This window comes from Haliotis rubra, unplaced genomic scaffold (genome assembly GCF_003918875.1).
Source record: "Haliotis rubra isolate DU_JTF1 unplaced genomic scaffold, ASM391887v1 Scf38, whole genome shotgun sequence".
NCBI lineage: Eukaryota > Metazoa > Mollusca > Gastropoda > Lepetellida > Haliotidae > Haliotis > Haliotis rubra.
In genome coordinates this window covers 2864675-2888230 of record NW_025767057.1, presented here as the reverse complement: position 1 = coordinate 2888230, position 23556 = coordinate 2864675, and the positions used below count along the sequence as shown (strand labels likewise).

Below are 23556 nucleotides of genomic sequence, written 5' to 3'. Positions count from 1 at the left end.
GGATCGGCAATCAGGCCCACTGACGTGGTTGATGTATGTCATCGTATCCCAATCATGTAGATGATGATATCATTCACATGATTGCCTGGTCCAGATTGGATTATTCAATGAACGTTTGACTGTGGTCTAATTGTTTGGTACTGTGGTATTATCCGAACACTTCATACATCCACTCACCAACATAGAAACTGACGAGGGCCCTGGTTTCTACCTTAGAGGCAATTGTTTGGTTTTGGTATTATCCAGATTCATATATCCACTCACCACTCGGCCTTAGAGGCAAGTAGAGAGGTGTAGAGAGGTGACGCCCCTGCCCCGTGTAGCAGCTGGCCCAGGAAGAACACATACTTGTAATCCGACAAAGACTCTGTTAAACCTGTGTCACATGTCCCAGTAGTGTTGCCACCGATCCGACAAATGTTCTCTTGAGTCCTCTGAACAGTGTACAGGGGTGTTGTGAAATGGGGCAATGCGAACACAAAGGAACCAACTCCAAGAATAAATATTCCAACGCCAAGATATCTGGGCTTGATCCCGAGACCTCCGAAGTAGCTGACCGGTATAAGACAGAGAACTGAAGCAATGTCATAGCAGCTGGCTATCGTGCCTGATTGGGTACTGCTGATCTCAAAGCGTCTCTCGATATTAGATATCACCACATTGACGAACCCATTGACCACCATACCCTGCAACAAGCAATACATCACGTTATTACACATCACAAAATACATCTATACAATGTACATAACAGTACAGTTGACTGGTATTGTGATCCAGCTACTTCACAGCCTGGCTAAACTTGTCAACTCTGGATCAGACAAACCTGTGACTGAAACAACGTTCAGGTGAGGTGAAACTCGTTGTAACACTGTCAATATTTCACTGATGATAAGACCTGTGAAGATCAGAGTTAGAATTGATCTTCAGTCACCCATACTTGTTGTAAGAGGCAACTATCGGGATCGGGTGGTCAGACTCACTGACTTGATTGACACACGTCATTGTATCCCATTTGTGTAGATCAATGCTCAAGCTGTTGATCACAGGATTGTCTGGTCGATTATTTACAGACTGCTGCCATATAGCTGGAATATTGCTGAGTGTGGCATAAAGCTAAACGCACTCACTCACTCACTGATGATAAACTATGGTTATAACAAACTGATGGACAAGACAAACTATATCTTCTTGCCCATCCCTTTCTGGAGATGTTAAAGTCCTAAATGTAGCAAATATAGATTCTGTCAGGTTCAGGGTCTCCTTTCAATTTAAAAAGGATTTAATTGTTTCTGTCAAAATTATATATATTCAGAAACTAAGCATTTGTCTAGGAAGTAATATTCAAACATTTATTTTGTAGCAATATATGCAGAGTTCACTGCAATATCTTATACATCTCAGCCCTCTGTTATGTATATTCCCTGCTAACAGGTGACATTGTCAAAATGCTGCAGGAAAGTCAGAAGGTTGTGTTAACCTGCCTGCAAGGTTGGGACAGAATGATGTGTTAAATACATCATGGAGTGTTGTGTTTGCCCAGAGGACTAAGGTCCATCATTTGATGCAATGTCAACATGTCAAGTTTCACAGACTGTGGGTTTGAATACCAAATTCATCCTGATTTAGTTTGTATAATTCACATAATTCTCATCAAAATGGGTTTCATTAAACAGATAAGCCTCACTGACTTGAGTGACTTCCAACATAAAACTAGTATCATGACATTACTGCAATATTGCTAAAACTGATATTTAACCCAACTCACTCACTCACTCACTCTGCGTATCCACATATTTGTTTATAACACAATGATATATCAACAAACTCATATTTTGATTGAAAAGTAAACCTATTCTCGTACATGCTATGAGCCACATTGATGCTGGAGACAAGCTCATCAAGGGAGGCAACTCATACAGCTATACCATTCAACCCACAGCACTATTTGAAGTGTTGTAAAATATCCTTCCTGTTCCTACTTTTTCACTGGAGTATCCCATTCCAGACAGAAACTCTAGCCTGGTAACAACTGTAACAGTAGATCACCAACACCACTGTCTTCCTGTCTGCCTGCTCCTATCAAATACCTGGTGAAGGTCTCACAGTGTACACAAACACTTCACACTGTGCCAAGATATTTTTTACCAAAGATCTTGAGATTTTCAGAATTCTAAATAGGCTTCTAAGTTTGGTAAAGACTTCCACATTAGCACATTTTTTCGGACTGATTGCTTATACAACAGGTATAAGTTATTGCCACTGTCTGTGATTTGACACACAGAATCATTACACAATTATCCCCAGGAAGTTTTTGTCATTCTTTTCCACAGATGCTGATATTTTCATGGCTGAAGAAATACAGTAAAAACTATGCAGAAAGGGCATTCACACCTCTTCCTTAAGAAGCAATACAAATGCCATCTTCTCATTACACACATGTGGTGAGGTAATATATTGAAAACAGGATAACAAAAACTGGATTATAACACACAGTTATGGTATAACCTCCTCCACAAGTGCACCTTCCAGCCATATACTGTATTGAAAGTAGTTAGCGCCCATGGTGCTTAGCTAATAAAAGTCCAAAAGGAGCACTTATTAGGATACCCCATGGGTGTGGTGTGTGGTGTGTGGTGTGGTGTGGTGTGGTGTGGTGTGTGGGTGTGTGGTGTGGTGTGGTGTGGTGTGTGTGTGGTGTGTGGTGTGTGTGGTTGGTGTATTTTCTGCATGCTATGTATTTCTAATGGAGGAGGTGCTTATTACAGAGGGGGTGCTTAATACATTGAATACGGTAGAACTAGAACAATGGCACCTGGCACTGCGTTCAGATTTTACTGTTATAACAAACCTGCAACTGGTTATCATGATACAATACAGTGAATGACCATCTCCGCTTGTTGATAGAGCAACTGCCCAGTTAGCAGAATATCTGAGGGTTGATCCTCATTCTACTAAAAAGATTAAAGATGGTGCTTCTTCTTCATCAGATAACCCACTTGGGGAAGGTTATGATGAAAGAAGAATAGTCACCTTAAATCAACTTATAAAGGGAGGACTAACCCACACCCTCCAAAACATAATACAAACAAATGCTGTCCTGAAGTGATTAACACTGGAATCAAGAGTCTCCAACACAATACGGGTGTTATCTTAGATATATGTTAATGACCAATATTCTTGATGAATCGATGCAGGCACTATATTAGTCTGTCTCACAGTCCCTGAACCACATTATTTTCCCTACTGCCAAGCCCTAAACGAAGCAAGTCTAGATTTCCTCAGGTTCAGGTCTCTGGTCTCCTCGGGGCTCCTTTTCAATTTAAATGGGCTTGTTTGTTACTATCAAAATTATATATATTCAGAGACTAAGCGTTAGTCTAGCACTATATTGACACTGAAAGGAAATATTCCCACTATCATTCACCAACCAGGGCCCGTTCCACAAACCTATCGTAGCGCTACGACTATCGTACCTCCCTTACTGTAACATAGATTTACGACAGTCGTAACGCTATGATAGCTTTGTGAAATGGATCCAGATTATCAACTACTGTTTGCGTAAATGCAATTATTTTGGTATTACCCAGCACACAAAACAAACCCACATGACTGAGGTATACTAGCTGGGTTAACATACGACAAAATGGAAAATGTAAATAAATGTGAAAAAGCTGTGCCATGTATCCAGTAACCTGAAATCTGGAATAAATCGGTGTCAGTGTTCAAGGAAATACAAGTGACACGAATGTTTCAAAGTCATGACCCTACCTGTTGATATAGCTTAAAGGCCTCCTGTCAACGCATCACATTCCCTACCCCTTTAACCAACACCATCTGACTCTATGGCAACACTCATGTCAATATCATGTACATATAATCCTTGCACAGTGAAAATCTGGGATTAGAATTGGTCTTCAGAAAGCCATGTTTGTCATAAAAGGCAACTAACCGGATGGGGTGGTCTGGCTTGCTGACCTGATTGACACATGTCATCGTATCCCAATTGCGTTGTAGTTGATATGCATGCTGTTGACCACTGGATTGTCTGGTCCAGACTTCGATTGTTTACATACCACTGCCATATAGCTGGAATATTGCTGAGTGCAGAGTTAAACAACCAACCAACCAACCTTATCATTGCCTGTTTTTCTAAATAATTATATATTCATAGAAATATATTGTACCCTGTACTCTGCAGAACCCATCTAAACTGTCGACAGTATGTTCATTGGTCACCAGGACAGTTGGCATTGATATTAAAAATGACAGGAAGGTTGGTGTAGCATTTTACAAGTAAGGTTAATGGACACGTTACGAACAAATTAACGGAAAGTATTGTGAAATACAATGACCATAAATGAGTCAATCAGCATACCAGTGAGTGAGTTAATACAGTTATACAGTGATTTTAAGTACAAAGTTAAAACAAATTTCTTTATAGACATATTTCAACATCTGAATACCAGGTAGCCTATGTGTCTAAGTGATTGCCTCACATACAAAATTCTTGGTGCAATTCCATGCAACATGTGAATGCTGCATTTCATTTTTACTTGGTGTGTGTCTGAAGCTAACACTTATTAATCAACTAATGTCTTAATTTAAGCTGTCTTGTAGCTGATAGATTTTGTTCTTATTATTCAAGAGCAGGACAACTAAACCAAAGTCTCCTTGTTCCAAATATTGTTTGATGTGGCTCGTAGGCCCCATCTATCAATTTATAAGCCATGAACATGTGCCTCCCTTCCTTCAAACAACATATATCTAGCCTTTAGCAAGGAGGAAATGGCAGGGAAAAACCTTTAGATCCCCAAATCTAGTGAGAGAGCCAGTAAGTATGCTCTTTGTTGCAGCTGTCCAATGCAGCTTTGTTCAGACTGGGCTACATGACTTAGAACACCCTTGTTTCCTTCTAAGACGCAGTTTCACTGGATAATCTATTTCACAATGATTTTACTAAATGTTTCCAAAATGTCACAAGAGGTAAGACAATATGTGAAATGGCAGGCTCTGTGATCAGCCTCATACAGACAAACACAGCACTTCCATTTAACATGGAAAAGTAAATATCACAGTACATCTGTATAAGTAGTTCTGTGCAGGGCAACACTTCCGTGCTGCGACCCGATAGATGTGTACGTCTTGACAGCCAGCTTGAATATCTCCAGTTTGGAACATTTCTATAAAAGATGTTGGACCTCTGTGTTGTTTATTTATTTGTTTGTTGTTTAACACTGCATCTAGCGTTATTGCAGCTGCATGATGACGGTCTATAAATAATCAAGTCTGGACATGATCCCATGCTGAACACCATGATCATCGATCTACTGGGACATGATCCCATGCTCAACACCATGATCATCGATCTACTGGGACATGATCCCATGCTCAACACCATGATCATCGATCTACTGGGACATGATCCCATGCTGAACACCATGATCACCGATCTACTGGGACATGATCCCATGCTGAACACCTTGATCACCGATCTACTGGGACATGATCCCATGCTCAACACCATGATCATCGATCTACTGGGACATGATCCCATGCTCAACACCATGATCACCGATCTACTGGGACATGATCCCATGCTCAACACCTTGATCACCGATCTACTGGGACATGATCCCATGCTCAACACCATGATCATCGATCTACTGGGACATGATCCCATGCTCAACACCATGATCACCGATCTACTGTGACATGATCCCATGCTCAACACCGCGATCACCCGATCTACTGGGACATGATCCCATGCTCAACATTATGGTAGCCTAGTGGTTAAAAGCGTTGCTCAACACCGATCCGGGTTCGATTCCCCACACAATGTGTTAAGCCCATTTCTGGTGTCCCCCGCCGTGATATTGCTGGAATATTGCTAAAAGCGGCGTAAAACTAAACTCAGTCAGTCAGTCAGTGATCCCATGCTCAACACCGTGATCACCGATCTACTGGGACATGATCCCATGCTCAACACCATGATCACCGATCTACTGGGACATGATCCCATGCTCAACACCATGATCATCGATCTACTGGGACATGATCCCATGCTCAACACCATGATCACCGATCTACTGGGACATGATCCCATGCTCAACACCACGATCATCGATCTACTGGGACATGATCCCATGCTCAACACCACGATCACCGATCTACTGGGACATGATCCCATGCTCAACACCACGATCACCGATCTACTGGGTCAAGATCCCATGCTCAACACCATGATCACCGATCTACTGGGACATGATCCCATGCTCAACACCATGATCAACGATCTACTGGGACATGATCCCATGCTCAACACCATGATCATCGATCTACTGGGACATGATCCCATGCTCAACACAATGATCACCGATCTACTGGGACATGATCCCATGCTCAACACAATGATCACCGATCTACTGGGATATGATGACATGCATCAATCATGTTAGCAAGTCTGATCAAATGATTCTGTTTCGATCTCTTAGGACAAGCATAAAACCAATCCTAACCCAGATTTTCACAGGGTTTATTCTACATTGCTTCAAGGAAAATCTTGCATCTTGAAAATTATTGAAAATAATTTTGGAGACTATCCTTCATGTATCCTACATGTACTTGTACTGGGTGTATGTTCAGTCGGCAGGACTTCACTGAAAACTAAGCTGTCTGAATGAGGGACTTGGGTTTAATGTCACAATGAGCAGTATTCGAGTTAGTCTCTGAATATATATAAGTTTGATAGTAACAACAAATAAACCCATTTAAATTGAACAGGATACCCAGTGACATGGGAGATTCAGAACTTGAGGGAATCTAAACTTGCTTCATTTAGGGCTTAGCACTGCAGGGAGGGTTAAGCAGTAGGGAAATAATGTGGTTCGGGGGCTGTGAGACAGACTATGTCAAGGCATGCAGCTTTGTGTAATAGAAAAGCCCTACAAGAAGCAGGTCACAGAAATTACCACTTTGGTGAAACTCACGCCCAGGTATGGAGCTGACAAACCTAGACACATAATCAAGCTAAACTGGGATTTGGACTCAAGATGGTTTTTAAGTTATCCAAAGGATGAAATTCTGCAAAGTGAATAGCAGCACCATAGAAGACTGGGCCACAACTGACAGACCCATACCTTCCACTGTTATCTTGATGAATTAACTGGAATCTCTACCATAAGACAAAATATTATGGATGTCAACTTCTTCTTTATTGTATACACCATGTTTCTGGGCTTTTCCTTGCCCCTTCGTCTGGTGGAATCTCTATTGTTTGGCTTATTGTGGTTTCAATGTATTGGCAGCTAAACCAAAAGATATAAGATATACTTGTTATGCAAATTAACTACCAGTCACTCATGTTAACTAATCCATTCTCCTAAATCTGAAATCTGAAACGGCAATATCAATGTATTAAATAATAACATTCTGAGAAACATCTCTTCAAGAAATGTCTGAAGATAAATATTGGGATGTTTCACTGGCCTGCCAAGCAACTAAGCTTCTCAGCTCAAACACTATGTATTCATCTATGACAACTTATTTCTTTCTTGGAACTAAACATTATGAAGTATGAGTGTGATTCTGTTTCTCCTCTCTCTATCAGCTGGATGAGTTATGGGATGGAAGATGAGTGCAGCTGATTGGCTGAGAGCTGTGGGAAGCAGACGGCCATCTTGATACCTGGTGGCCATGTTGATTAAGTTGTGAAGAGGTGGTTTCAACACTGATATAAACATCTCTCACTGCTGATGACATGATAGGAGAGTTCAAGAAACTCACTACAAACATACGAAAACTGCAGGATTTACCAGAATCATTTACATTACATCAATTAGTTCTGATAGGAGGCAGCAGGACTCTGTCAATGAAATACGTGTTTGCAGGAACCTTAAAGTTTACTTGTCAATATCAAGAAAGCAAGGGACAAGTATAAATAAGATGTGATAAAGCCCAGTTTTGTCTAGACCCTTTAACTCAGTAGTTGTGAATTATTGCAGTTTTCACTTAATTTTCCTGAATGAGAATCAAGTCATCTAATTAACTTTAAATCTTAAATTGTTACATTTCCCCAAAATGTATACTTCATATACAGTGTACTGAAGTGACAATTTGTCAATTTTAAGACTTTATTGTGTAAATTGTCGCAATGTTTAGTCAATACATATTGGACACTACCCCATGGTGTACTGGATAGAGTGTCTGACTGGATAGGAGAAGGTCAGGGGTTTGATCGCCAACCTTGTCACACCCAAAGACATTAAAAGATGGTACTTGGTGTCAGTCAAGGAGTATTCAGCTCAGAGTATACTGAGTCTCACTGGGGATCAATATTCAACTGAAGCTTGAGTCTGGACAAGTACAAAGCAGCCATACACTCACACAATGTTCATGCATATCACAATCTCAGTGTAAACTCTTGAACGTTATGTTGAACTCATTATACCCCATCTCACCTCACAACATCTATTTAATGACGCAAATGATCCACATCCTATTTTTATTATCTTCTCTCCAACAGTGAGAAGTTATGAACACTATCTTGTCTGACATTATATCATGTAAATAGAGAGATAAGGCATCAATGGGACTCCATTAGGATATCTCTTGTGACTCTCTCAGTGCCTTAGATCACTGATGAAAGCTGAACTAGAGGAAAGTCAGTCCAGATGTACCTAGTGCCATCCTACCCAGGTAAACTGATCAAAACTACCCACTTTAATCATAACCAGGTAATTGATTACCCAATGCAATATTACACAGATAAATTCATAAACAGACAATTCTGTTAATAACTGGGAGGTGAATCTGTAAAAAACTGAAAGTGAGGCTTCATGTGGAGGGTACAACCCTCTGTGCCTACCATAGAATGAAAAGATTTTGGTGGGTGAGGCAACATCATGAAGGGCTCTGTAAATTGACATTACCATGTTTAGAGACAAATCAAGTTTTGACGGCTATTCACGGACAACGGAAAACATTCACAACATAGTGTCAAGCATTGTGCCAGGGCAACAACTCTTTGGTTTCAAAGAAGACTGGTGACCGATTTGTTTGTTTGTGAATCACCTGTCAACTGGCTAATGAACTGTTGACCAAATTTTGGTATCATATCTCATTGATTCACTAGATTTATCAGCAGGACATTTGACCTGCCCCAATGCCAGACATGATGCTCAGGTTGTCACTGACTATATCCCGATGAGAAGACATGTCCCTGACAGAGCATCTGTGGGATTTACTTGGTGGGCAATGAATGACAGAGATCCTAGCACTCCACAATGTGGTGCACTTGTATAAGTGGTGGCTCTTTAGATAGGGACCGCATCCGTGTTGTAATGGTTAGAGCATCTGCCCGGAGAGCGGAAGGTTGCGGGTTCGATCCCCGACCGCATCATACCAATAGACGTTAAAATATGGTACTTGTTGGTCCCTGCCTGGCACTCGGCATTAATGGGTACAACAACGACTGGTCGGCTCGGAGTCAGTATAATGTGTCTGAGTGGGGTATTCATGCTTCACTGCGGCATGTTATCTCAGTGGGCTAGCACTATAAAACCAGCTTAAGTCTGGGCTAGTACAAACAGCCGCACATACACACGCATGCATGTCGTCATATGAGCGAAATATTCTCAAGCACGCCGTTAAACCCAATTTCACCTAGGGTAGCCACACACAAAGTTAATAAACAGTATGCCATCAAGGTGTCATGTGACACCCAAAATGGTGGAAACACAGGATAAGGATCTACATGCCTGACTTTAATTTTAGAGACATTTATCGTCATTACACCTTCACAATCATTTCATCAGTTCCCTCAGTTTTTGTTGGTAGTCAGCACAAGACAAACAGAGCCTGTTTACAGTGAAGGCCTCCGATAAGTTTTACCCTGAACTTTACCTCATAATTTTGGGTGATTTAAGAGATAAATGAATTACTTTTTACGGCATCCGGTTTATGTTCCGGCACAGAGACTCCTGATATGAACATGACCTTAGTGGCACTGCATATCAACATGCATAGTGCACATGTTGATATGCATAGTGCACAGATTTAGGACGCCATGTTTGCTGTTTGTCTGATTATCTCACGTCCCAGGTACAAACATACATACCGCCATCAAGACTACAAATACATTAATTCCACCTTGTTAGATGCAGACTTTTTGCCAATGCCTCTACATGATCTGCATCATGGTATCAACATCTCCCTGACAAACCTCTACATGATCTGCATCATGGTATCAACATCTCCCTGACAAACCTCTACATGATCTGCATCATGGTATCAACATCTCCCTGACAAACCTCTACATGATCTGCATCATGGTATCAACATCTCCCTGACAAACCTCTACATGATCTGCATCATGGTATCAACATCTCCCTGACAAACCTAACAGCTTTCAGTCTGCAAACAAATCAGTAAACCAAAATGTTCACTGTCAGTTTACACAGCATGTACTTCATTCAAATTAAAAGAGAATTATTGCAAAATAATGGGCTTTACTGACATAACATGGTGTACCATTCCAGAGCTTTGGTTTTTATCAGATTGAATCTGTAAGTACACAGGGGTTTACACATGCAGCTTGCTGCATGGATGTTGTATGGTGGCAAAAGCTCTCTGTAGAAAATTATGTGAACCATTTGGATCATTAATTGAACATTGATGATACATTCGACCATGAATTGGAAATTATTCCATTCTGACTGGTCAGTCGAAGGTAACAGAGGATAATAACTGAGGTGAGGTGAAATGGGGTTTATTAGTGAATCGTTTGAACTCCGATTTCGCTCGGTTTTTTTCATCGCGTTATTTTTCAACTAATAAGTTGAATTTGCATTTTTGTTGATTTGTTTCGGTAAGTCCATACCGAAAGGTATCAGAATCTGCAAAGTTGTGTTTTACGTTGCATGTGACCTTTAAAACAACATATGACCTGGGTTTACATTGAAAACACAGTATGTTTATCACCTATCTGTCTTAACAGAGAGAGTATGGTTTTACAACACTTTCAATATTCCAGCAATATGGGGACACCAGAAATGGGCTTCATCCATTGGGTCTTCTGAATGATGAGTGAGAGTACCTCACATATTTGAACAAATGTTGATTTCCTGTAGTGATCGTGATGCACAGGCTGATATGAACAATTAGAAGCTTCAGGTTTTGTGTTTGTTTTGTTTGATTTTATGCACTCAGCTTTTTCCAGCAACATGTCAGCAATCTGGATCAGACAATACAGTGATTGAATTATGAGTATCAATCTAAAAAACTGGGATATGATAATATGAATGAATTAACTAAGTCAGCAGGCCTGACCACCCGATCCGGTTAGTCACCTCTTACCGATCCCCTTAGTCACCTCTTACCGATTCCGCTAGTCACCTCTTACCGATCCCGTTAGTCACCTTTTACCGATCCCGTTAGTCACCTTTTACCGATCCCGCTAGATCCCGCTAGTCACCTCTTACCGATCCTGCTAGATCCCGCTAGTCACCTCTTACCGATCCCGCTAGTCACCTCTTACCGATCCCGCTACTCACCGCTTACCGATCCCGCTAGTCACCTCTTACCGATCCCGTTAGTCACTTCTTACCGATCCCGCTAGTCACCTATTACTGATCCCGTTATTCATCTCTTACGACAAGCATGGGCTGCTGAAGACCAATTCTTGGGTTCAGTGTCAAATTGAATCTGACAGCTGAGCGCTATGATACCTGACAATCCCAGCCCTTCATAAATGATACAAGTCCACTCATGGAATTGTAGATATCAGTACCCATGGTTTGGTGAGTTTTGTCAAACAGACTATTTGGTTTATGTAATTACTGAATTCTGCAGGGTTCTCGGCAGGTGCTTTCCTCTGCTTCATTAACCCCGGACATGGTCTAGACAAAATACTGCAGCAAGTGCATGTAAATTCCATCTAGTCAGTAAACACATTAACTAATAACCATTTAAACACTTTAAACATCTTTATGACAGAAACACACCAAAAGATGAGAAACCAATATTATTCTGTTGTGCTCATCAGGATGCTTCAAGACTAGGTTAATGACGTCAAAACATGCACTTTTACCTGGTGATGAGAATTTGAAGGAGGAAATGAAAAACTAAGGATGATTCCACTTGTAACCTTAAAACTGTAATAAATATAAAATGCATCTGCAGAGCCTTTCACAAAACCGTCTATAAAGTCAGTGACCAAGGAAGTGTTGTACTATTCCTGTACATTCCTACCTTGTCAAGAATAGTCTAAAAACCAAAAAGTATTGTTTTTTATTAACATGTGGGTTGTTCTAAACCCTTATCTAGGTTTCAATCATGCTATTTTTACTTTTACACATTTCAGATTTTAGTCTTCAATATAAGTTATCTGTCTTTGTGACTACCATGTTGTATACATTCACATCAGAGGTGGAACTTGTTCTGAAGTCCATGTTGTACTGTGTTGTAATGAGTGAGTGACTATGGTTTTATGCCACTTCTAGCAATATTCCATCCATATCATGGTAGGGACAACAGAAATGGGCTTCACAGATTGTACCCTTGTGGGGAATTGAACACAGGTCTTTGCGGTGACAAGCAAACGCTTTAACCACTAGGCTAACCCATCAGCCCTTACCGTATTATAACTAAATACTCTTATTTTAGTCTCTCTGGTTGTCTGTTTACACTCCTTGTGTGTTTCAAAAAAATCCATGTACAAAAAAATGTATAAAATGAAGCCCCTGAAAAGGCCTGGTTTATACTTTGGAACATATAAGAGCATTTAGTTCTGTGGGACTTATGTATACAACAAATTGATATTTTTTTAAATGCAATAAGGAAAGACATTAGGCAATTCAAAGGGTCCTTTACAGATTGTTTCATAAACTTTATTTCTACCGTATATGGAAACAATACTGTAATTATATTCCAAAATTTGTTTATTGCCTTAGGTTTTCTGGGTCAATATGCCAATGTTTGTCAGGATATGAGGTTAATTTCACTAAAAAAATAAATACAAAAACTAATTTTTTACAATGCAGCACAACCTTTTACAATTTATACTAAATTTATGGCTGACTAATTGAATAACAAGACAATACTCTGGCCACAATACAAATGTCAGCCATGGCAGTAGGCAACGATAAAAACCTGTCAAGTTCTCCAGCATTGATACCCTTCTTATTGTATGAGACCTTCTGTTCTCGCCATCAATATTCCAGTTATATCATGGCATTGTTTGCTTCAAGCTGTGTCAGTCTGATACCAGGCGGTGCTGTTAGATCCTCATCAAGCTCGTTCTGTACTTAACAGCCGCCTCTCTCTCTCACCACAGTGACACGGGAGATATAGGATATAGCCCCCGGGGACATATCACACTTCTGTCATGATATACACAAAGTAACCACAAAGAGAAACATAGTTCTACTTTCTATTCCTGCCAAATGTCAAAACCAAGATTGCTAACCCTGAAGAGTTCCTCCACAGATAAATGGCAATAAGATCCTTGTATAAATGCCAGAGCACAAAGAATCTTTCAGGGTGAAATGGTTACTGCACAAAAAGATGATGATGTCTACAAGAATACAGCATCTTCCGAACAAAAAAAATGTAAATAAAATGTGAAAAAGGTGATGGCAGACTGTTGTTTTTGTCAGTCAAGAAGACAAATTTTGTATGGCTGGGTTTGTGTTAGAATTCAACTGCTCTGATCAATTTTCCAAACAAGGTGAATCCAAGCATTCATTCCTTTCTCCTTCTCTCTTGATGTTTCAAGAATGTGTCCATTTCCCATCATGATGCTCCAAAAATACATTTCTGTTGAAGGCATCAAGAGGTGTGTGAAACATGTATCTGCACATCTGTTAATGAGCTGTAATAACACTGGTCATCATTTGATCCAGGTTTTGCCATAGCATGTAATGCCCGTAAAGTTGTATGGCATTAACCTAGACTAACGCTCAGTCTCTGAACATGTATCATTTTGATAGAAACAAATCATTCCTTTTACTTCTTTCATTCAGGGCTTTGGCATTGTAGAAAGAGCTGTGCAGAAGGGAACATAATGCAATGCAGGGACTGTGAGACAGTCAACCCTGAACAAGGATACTGGTAAAACACTGAAGATGAAGAATAAGCTATGAATCATGATAAAGAATAAAAAAAGTTACTATCCTTAAAAAAGTCATGTATCCATGATGGGATTCACAGTGAAGGTTCTGTAGCTTGACGCCTTGTCCATATGACCAAAGATGTTATCCGCATCGGCAGGGTGATAAGTTAATGATGTCATGTGTTTTAGGACTCCACACCCTGTTACACTGAGGTCTCAAGATTAATACCTTGTATTCTTTAAATGCAGTGTAAAGCAATCACTCGTCCCGCCATATCAGTACAATGTGTAAAGCCAGTATTGATTGTCAGTGCCATAACTGATATTGTTGGAATAGTGGTAAAACCGGGGCGGTGGGGTAGTCTAGTGGTTAAAGCGTTGGCTCGTCACGCGAAGACCCGGGTTCGAATCCCCACATGGGTACAATGAGTGAAGCCCATTTCTGGTGTCCCCCGCCGTGATATTGCTGAAATATTGCTAAAAGTGGCGTAAACCAAACTCAGTCAGTCAGTCAGTGGTAAAACCAACCCAAATCCTTCTCATTCACTTGTAATTGAGTCTGATATCAGTCACTTCATGATACAAATTTGTCATAGGTAGAGAAAATATCATCTTAATTATTTGTATAAATTGTTGCAGTCTATCTCTATAGCATGTCAGGTTCACAGATATGATACAGATACTCTTGAATACTAACTAATTAAACTTATATTAAAAGCAAACAAATTATTTGGTCTCAAATTTTGCAAACAAATTTTACTTTTAACTATGCCAGTCTACAATTTCAGGAACTAGTTGTAGCATAAGTACAGTAAAATACACCTATTAACAATAATCAACAGAATTATGCTGGCATACTTCGAACAAAACATCTTTAACAAAACTGTAACATTTACAGAGTGAGTGAGTGAGTATGGTTTTATGCCGCTTTTAGCAATATTCCAGCAATATCACCAGAAATGGGCTTCGCACATGGTACCCATGTGGGACAGGAAAATCAATGTTGCAATCATGTATCAAATACTATGATAAAAAAAGTAGATTTTACACACAAAAACTAAACGATTTACGAGAAATTCACATTCCCTATTTCCCTGTGGTCTGATCTCTGTTCTGAGACATTTCCCTCAAGTCATGCCTTGAATACATTGTGACATGCCCACCACATGCTCTCCATGCGTACTGTGCTGTGAGAACCCTGAAGCGAAGCTATGAATGGTTAAGTCAGACCTCAGACATACGGAAAAGCAATACGGGTTGTTACATAACACTACTTGGATTACATATATATTTCCTTAGGAATCTAACCGACTTTATTTTTTAGGCAAAATCTGTTACATTCATAAATCTTTCTGTTTACAAGGCTGTTATGCAAGCATGTGCAACACTATTGTTTTTATACATACAACTACCATGCTTGCAAGAAGACTTTCAAACACCAAACACATGGCAATACATTTAGACAACTTTTTAAAGAACAGAAAAATATATATAAATGTCTTTTTCTTTTCAAGTACCAACAAACCTGGACTTTCTTTTTATATCTTGACATGGGAAGGTCATTTATTGTATATTGATGTAATTGTAATAGCAGTCAACTCAAGATTACATTTAGATATTTGTCACTCAACAGAATTGACCCTAGTATATTCTACCACTGCCTAAGAATTAAAAAAAATAAGGCTGATATTACAAAAAAATGCAAAAAGACAGATAGAGCAAGCTGCTATTGAAAACATGTATAATATTAAAAAAATCAGTTTATAAATACAATTTTGTTGATAATTGTTTGATCGGCATTCTAGAAGTTGGTGAGTCAGACATGAAACATACAGCTTTATGAATGACTGCTTCTGGTTTATTGCATTAAGTGATGTTTCAATGTAGATTCTTACGTCGTCATCACGCTAACAGTAGTCAAAATACGTGTGAATCTCTAAATTAAAAAAGTATGCTTATGTTGGTTCTGGTGTGTGTATTGGCCAAACTTTGTTTCCTAACATGTGTGTCAGCTGCCTCTGTCTACGTGTCTACTGCTACAGGAGTGTCTATACTTCCTAGAATTCTGTCCAATCATTCACTGCAGCTTTCCTCTCTGTGGATTCACTTCAACAATGTGTGGGAATACAAGTTATCAGTCGAGTCAACATCAAACACTTCCAATGACATTGTGGCATTCCTTCTTGCTTTTTATCTTATGTAAATAGCTCTCAGAACTGCCTTTTACTGAACAAATTCAGAATAATTGGCACCATTTGTCTCCTTGATCTCAACCACAACACACCAGCACATCAAACAAGGAGGATAACTGTCCTCTGATTGGCCACAGTTAGATTACTGACCATTCTCTAACCTTTGAATGTCCTAAGGGGAAAAACATTCATAATTGTAATCATGTTTTTTATTAAAGAAACTGTTGTTGGCATTAAAGGTGCAGGATTACGAACGGAATATCTATGTACAATACACAATGAAGACGTGCATGCATGTGTGGGTAGGTAGGTGGGATAGGTGGGTGGGTAGGAACTAAAGTACTCTAGGTAGGTATGTAGGTATGTATTTAGGTAGGTAGGTGGGTGGGTAGGTAGGATAGGTGGGTGGGTAGGTACTAAAGTACTCTAGGTAGGTATGTAGGTATGTATTTAGGTAGGTAGGTCGGTAGGTAGGTTAGGTGGGTGGGTGGGTAGGTACTAAAGTACTCTAGGTAGGTAGGTATGTACTGTATGTATTTAGGTAGGTAGGTGGGTGGGTTAGGTAGATATGCAAACCACCAAAAAATGTTTTGAGCCAAGGTGTATAATATATGGGACACTGTGAGCACCAGTTTGAAGCAGACATAGCAGGCATGGAGTGATACTCTCATTCAGGGGAGATAATCTTTCCTCATTGCTTCCTTCATACAAGTTTATATGAATTAAGGCATTTATTACCTTAATTCTGTACCTCTGGGACAATTCCGTCTCTGTGAGTCCATGTTTGTTGATGAGGATAGAGTATACGAGATACTAGATTATCATTACCATCACACACAGTGTTCACGTAATTGGGAGTGATAACATTCTCTCAACACTTGATGCTACAATGATTGAACAAAGAGATCCTTTATGTCCTTCCATATTGTTTTGAAGCCTGATTTTAACACTACATTGGAACAACCAGACCACCATGAATCACAAAGTTATCTCCCCCTATCGACACCAAACACGCCTCCCTTACATCCCCCAAACCTCCATACTAACCCTGTGTCAGATCCACTCAGCAACCTTCAAACACTCCATTCATCATGCTTTGAATAGACAGTGGGTAAAGTCGTCAGTTAGAAATAAATACTTATACATCATGGTTGATATGTTTGTTTAAACAACGGAAACCTAATCAAACTGTGAACCACAGCCATTGCCGCCACCGTCATCAACATGCATCAGGTGCATCCCAGTGCAGCATGCACACACACACTGAGATGGATGAGGCTGATGATCCAATCAGACAGTGTTTATGTCCTGCTAATAAATTAGCCATGTGATATATCAATGTATATCCCCCCATCCTTCCCCTTGATATATTCTACTCTTTAGCCTCATTCTTTCCTTAATCAAAACTAACTCACTTCAGAAACTGCTTATTGTTATGGCATCTATTAGTTTTGGGTGCTTGGAAATTTAAAAAATAAATGAATAGACCGGTTTTCCAGGAAAAATAAAAATCCTCTGGAACATGCTTGATGTTCATCTTTTGTCAGAGAAAATGGTGTAAATCTAAACAGAATGAATATTCAATCTCTAACACAAATCTCAGGTGCCCTTAGAACATAAATGTTTTTCTTATGTTAGGAGTGTGCCAAATCTTGTCTGTAGTAAAAGCGATATTTTTAATATATTTTTACAACCATGTACTCTGTGGATACACATCCTTGAATGAATATACCTGTGTATTACATCTGTCTGTATCCCACTGACTGCTGCCCTTCCCCCATTTAGGTTGGATATTTTGGCAACAGACGTGTCTTGCTTTCAACTAGGGCTTATAGTCCCTTATGTCAACATTTTCCATTTTCACATTTATGGCAGCTTAGGACCTTGTCAATATTTACAATGATATTTTGGTCGTACACCATAAAAACAAACACATTAGGCTGCTAAGTGTTTTTACCACTGACATTAAAACAACCAAGCCAAATAGCAAACATTTTTCTTCTCAACAAACATGCCACACTTTCCCATTAACACGAAAAACGCATGTGCAGAAAATGCAGCTGAGTGCCGAAGCCTTTCCTTCACCTTAAGCTAAAGCTTACACAAACAGATTAATACATGTTGCATTAATGAAAACTTCAGAGGAATGTCTCCATTAGAGAATGTGTTCGCTGGGGCTGTTAGCCTTATACAAGCAAATAATTCCCCTCCGTGCGAGCTATGCACCTACAATTATGTCCGATCTTTTAAAGAACAGTGCCTCGAAACTCTCCTCAAGAAAAGTCATGTTGTAATCAACATGCAACACGTTTCATCTACATTTCAGCAGGGGCCAATTAGTTTAACGAGGGTTGTAGAATAATAGCATTCATTTTAAAGATGATTTTTACCAGCTGCCTCGCACCACTGATTACCCACTAACTTGCATCTAAAGACAATTTTACACTGCTTATTTTTTTTCTTTCAGTGCAGTACAAACATTTAGAAAATGTGTTCCTTATACTCATTCGGGCACTAGATATGTTTTTAAATAATCATGACCATACAGATGTACGCAAATGATTTCATCATGCTAGATAGCCTGCAGGTGGCTTCAAAACTTGTCTAAATTTAGCTGCATGTTTACTTTGATTTTTTCCCTGCAGACAAAAAAACAGAAAATTCCAAGTTACAAAATGGGTACAGGATTTGCATTCTTCATACCTACAGCCAGTCTGTCAAAGAGAGGGTTCCTCTCAAAACATTGAGATGGTTACATACATAATCTAGACTGACTGACTGAGTTTGGTTTTACCCAGCTTTTAGCAATATTCCAGCAACATCACGGCGGGGAACACCAGAAATGGGCTTCACACATTGTACCCATGTGGGGATTCGAACCGGGTCTTCGGTGTGACTAGCCAACGCTTTAACCACTAGGCTACCCCACCGCCCCATAATCTAGAATAATATAGAATCAAGAAACAACTTAAAGACAAATTGAAAGAGTGAACCCCGCACTGCAGACAATCTCACTGGAGTTGGGACAGTGGGGTAGACTAGTGGTTAAAGTGTCCCCTTGTCATGCTGAAAGCCTGGGTTTGATCCCACTCATGGGTTCAATGTGTGAAGTCTGGTATCCTGTTGTGATATTGCTGGGATATTGCTATAAACAGTGTAAAACTAAACTCGCTAACTCACTCACTCACTCACTAGTGACTGAGCATCATCCTGCTGGACAGCTTTATGGCTTGAGTCAATCATGCATGATTGATATTTGTGTGATATTGTCACAGCGATGCTTGAGGCAAACTTCAAACCAATGATTAAACAAGTGGAGGACACTATTTCCCAGTATGTCTACCTGACTTATTCTATTCTTGTCACTACCTTCTTAACAAATCAATGTGTTGATTAGGAAAATGTTTGTTACCTTTACCTAACACAGCAATATGTCAACAATTACATCGGTAATATCACTATTCAGAAAGTTAATCGGTTTCCAAAGTAACAATATTTTATTAAAAAGATGAAAAAACAATGAAATTCAAATAGAGGATCAGTGGCAGTCAAGACTTGCCAAATTATTTCAGGCTTAATTTGGATTTTTGTTTTATTCTCATGTGTCAGGGACACTACGTCAGTGATGACATTACACAACACATCCCAGCCGGGGTGTCACATCACCAACTCCGCTGTGTTTACCCTTAGGCTTCCTTATCAGCACCACATGTCTTGCTACAAAGGCTACAGGTAATAACATCAAACACTCAACTTTCAAAGAGTTTACCCGTTTCCACAAGAAGAATCTATTTTTACTCACAAGTCTTTAATTTGTTTGGGCAAAAATTCCCCTTTGGTCATTAATTAAAAGGATTTCAGAAATTGTTGAAAGATGAGAATTTATAGCCAGCACTTCAAATAATGAAACTACATGTTTAACAAAGCAAACATCTTAGAGAATGACGACAGTGTGATGTCACAATGTTTGGTAACTACTAGGCTGTAACACTTTAATCACATTTTACACATTTTATAAGCCAAAATTCAAAAGGCTGCCAAATACAGAAAGTTATCCTGACACTGTGTTCAGGCTGTTCTTTGTGACTCTAGGTCTTTATGTTAATTATATCTGATTTCTTCACAAAATCTCAATATTCTAAGACCATATGGTTAAAGTGATTTGAAAACTGTCAACGCACACAATATGGCCCCTGAGAAATGCATTTGCTCCCATCAGATTCCTTACAATGTCCAACCTGCCCATACATTACGCGATAATTTGCAATTCTTTCCCATCTTGAGTATTATTGAACACATCAATATTTCAAGCATTATGTCTCATTAGACTGGCAGCATTATCCACCATTTGGCCATTGCCAGTAATTACCTACTGACGTTCCCGGTTCTGTTACCCAATGTATTTTGTTTTGTTTATAGGCCTTGTGACACACCACTTAGTAACTGACTACGGCATAAATCACCAAGACAATAAATGAGAGCTATTGTGTCATTAGAAGATGGATCAAACTGTGGACAAGAACAAAACAACTAAGCCGATATTTGCAATCCTTTACTGCATTAGAACTGCTCAGAAGTTCCATTAGGAGCAGCTTCTACACGCAAAATGATTCTCATCAAGGGCTCTGCTGTCTAACCAGATGGCCCTAATGCTGCATAAATAATGTAAGAAGCAGCGTTTTACCACACTGTCAATCCATATTCATACTGAGTGATATTATATGACACTGTGGAATGTATGTACCGTCGCTGAACATCTTTCATTATCCAGTGAATTATACACTCGTATCTCCAGTCTTGCACACCCTGGACCCTCTCACCACCAAACACTTACACTTCTTATACATTCAGGACACATAGGCCACAATAATCTTGGCAAATATTAAACAAAAAGTCAAGAGACACATTGCAGCTTCTGGGGGAATAGAAGCTTGGTCCTTGGCCTGACATGTGAACGCTTTAACAACTCGACTATCCCACCTATCCCTTAATAGTAATAAAAGTCAAGAGGCTCTGTAGCTCACTTGAAAATTGGTTTACATGAGCTTGACCTTATATATTGACAAATCAAAATATAATCCATTTACTATAGTTTGTTTTGCTTATATATCTTATGATAGTTACTTTGATTTCCTATCTCCCCTTGAATCTACTCTGTGTTCCATTTATCTATTCATTTGTTGTTTGTATCCCTGTATGATCCCTGAATAGTTTGGAAATCTATTTCACATTAGTATCTTTACTTCTTGTCTTAACATATCAAACTGCTTCCATTTCAAAGAGGATTTGTCTCTCTCTCCCATACTCAGTCTCATTCTTCTCTCTCTCCTTCCTTCCCAAATTGCAAACATTTTACAGGCCATGTTATCTTTTAAGGAATGAAAATACTGCTTCCATTTATGTTAAAATAATGATCATATTTCACACAACTGTATGCACTTCTTATCTGATGATAGACAATATAACTTTCTCCAGACCAAGCCTCTCTGGAACGCTATAGTTATTTTATTACCAGACCAAGTCCATGTTTCCCTTCCACAGATATCCCAATAACTTGCTGTTCATGTTAAGTGTCCATGACAAATATCATGTACTGCTTCAGGGCATTAACAACATAGGATATAAACCGTATGTCTCTACCCTGTATCCCATGGCTGGGGAATAACTGACACTAAGGAGCCAGAACAATGATACTCTCCCTCCCCACTGATTGAACACGGGTGCACAGGTGATACATGTGTTGATGTAGACATAGTGTTGGTACAGAAGGGGATGTTGATATACAATTTGCCCAGATATATCCCTACAGATCTGTCCATCAACATGAGTGATAGCAATACATACACACCAGACCCCAGGCGCCAACCAAATCAGTCCTATTTGTGACTAAATTAACCCTGGAGGCCAACGCTTCCAATGGTGTGGCCCCAAGGCTTTGTTACATAATACAAGAGATAGATGCGTAATTAATTACTCCATCACTTTTGTTGTTCTTAAGGGATACACTGATTTCTTCTGTGCAAATGTGGTCCCTTAAATAACTGTTGCCCTTCATGCAGTTCAGGATGACCTACCGACCTAAGGTGAAAGATTCATACACTTTGTATACACGGACTCTCAGACTGAATCGCTACAGAATATGAGCAGATGTTACAGCACTACAAATGTACAAAAGACGATTTGAGTGTGTTTTGTTCTTACACTGTATTAGTGAGATGTTGTCCTCAGTGGGGATTCTGGGTTAGACTGGGTCAACCAACGCTGGTTGTAGGAGGCTACTGAATAAATCAGGCTTGGTTACATGGTTCATAGTGCGTAACTAGGCAACTTGAAATATTTTGACAATATCGATCACTGGATTGTCCTGTTCAGCTACCATTATAGAAAATCGTAATCCCATATATGACTCAACCCAACAAAGTACTAGAATCTGTACTTTACTAAGAAAGTGTAATCCTAAACATCACATGTGTTACATTTGACAACTTTCTAAAATAGCATTGTATATTCATACCATTATGGAGCTGGAATATTGTTGTGTGTTGTGAACTTTTGTTAAGTGTGGTATTAAACAACAAACAAATGAATCTATTGAAAACCTGAATGATTAGAAAGAAATGGAGGGAACATTTTGTTTTGTATTATATACTGTGAATCCTGGGAATAAACTATGTTTTATATGACTACATACAAGGGCAGCTAAGTGCATTTAATGATCCTGGGGAGCATTCTGTCAATCAAACAAACAAACAACACCTGACCTCTGCAGGGTGTTAAGTCAATTGTAAGTATTCATTAGCAGTAGGTCACCAGTGATGTCCATGTGTCAACAAGGTGTTCAGCCAGTGTGGAGACCGACTTGGTCTCTTCAGTCAACACAGTCACAGTCTTCATCACTGTACACAGTGTCCGTCTGCTTGACACCGATGGGTTCGATGGGTTCGTGCTACAATTCACCTGGAGAATCTCAGCACTCCAGCGTCTGCCTATTCAGTCTCACCAACCTGGACAGAATTGCAGAACCTCCTTTCTTCATTTAGGGCGTGGGGTAGCTTCAGTTCAGTAGTACACTGGTAACCCAGGGTACATGTCACACTGAATACACATTCAGGTCACACCACAGAACACACTGGGTTTAAATGGCTGGACGTTTGTCAGTGTGCCAACATAAGCTGTTTAATGTCGTCTTAATTATTTCGACATAGTTTGCAGGGGGTTAGCAACAGACAGAGCTGCTCCATGGTGCGACAGACAGAG

General features: G+C 39.6%; 1 protein-coding gene across 1 annotated transcript in view; it reads right to left on the bottom strand.

The window, feature by feature from the left end:
* The window catches only part of LOC124286261 (solute carrier organic anion transporter family member 4A1-like), a 49241-nt gene that overhangs the window by 15692 nt on the left and 9993 nt on the right, over positions 1-23556 (bottom strand). Inside the window, exons 2-3 of the mRNA XM_046722607.1 lie at positions 268-686; positions 178-188 (exon numbers count right to left, since the gene is read on the bottom strand). Coding sequence (XP_046578563.1) covers positions 178-188; positions 268-686 — 430 coding nt within the window. The remainder of the gene's footprint in view (positions 1-177; positions 189-267; positions 687-23556) is intronic.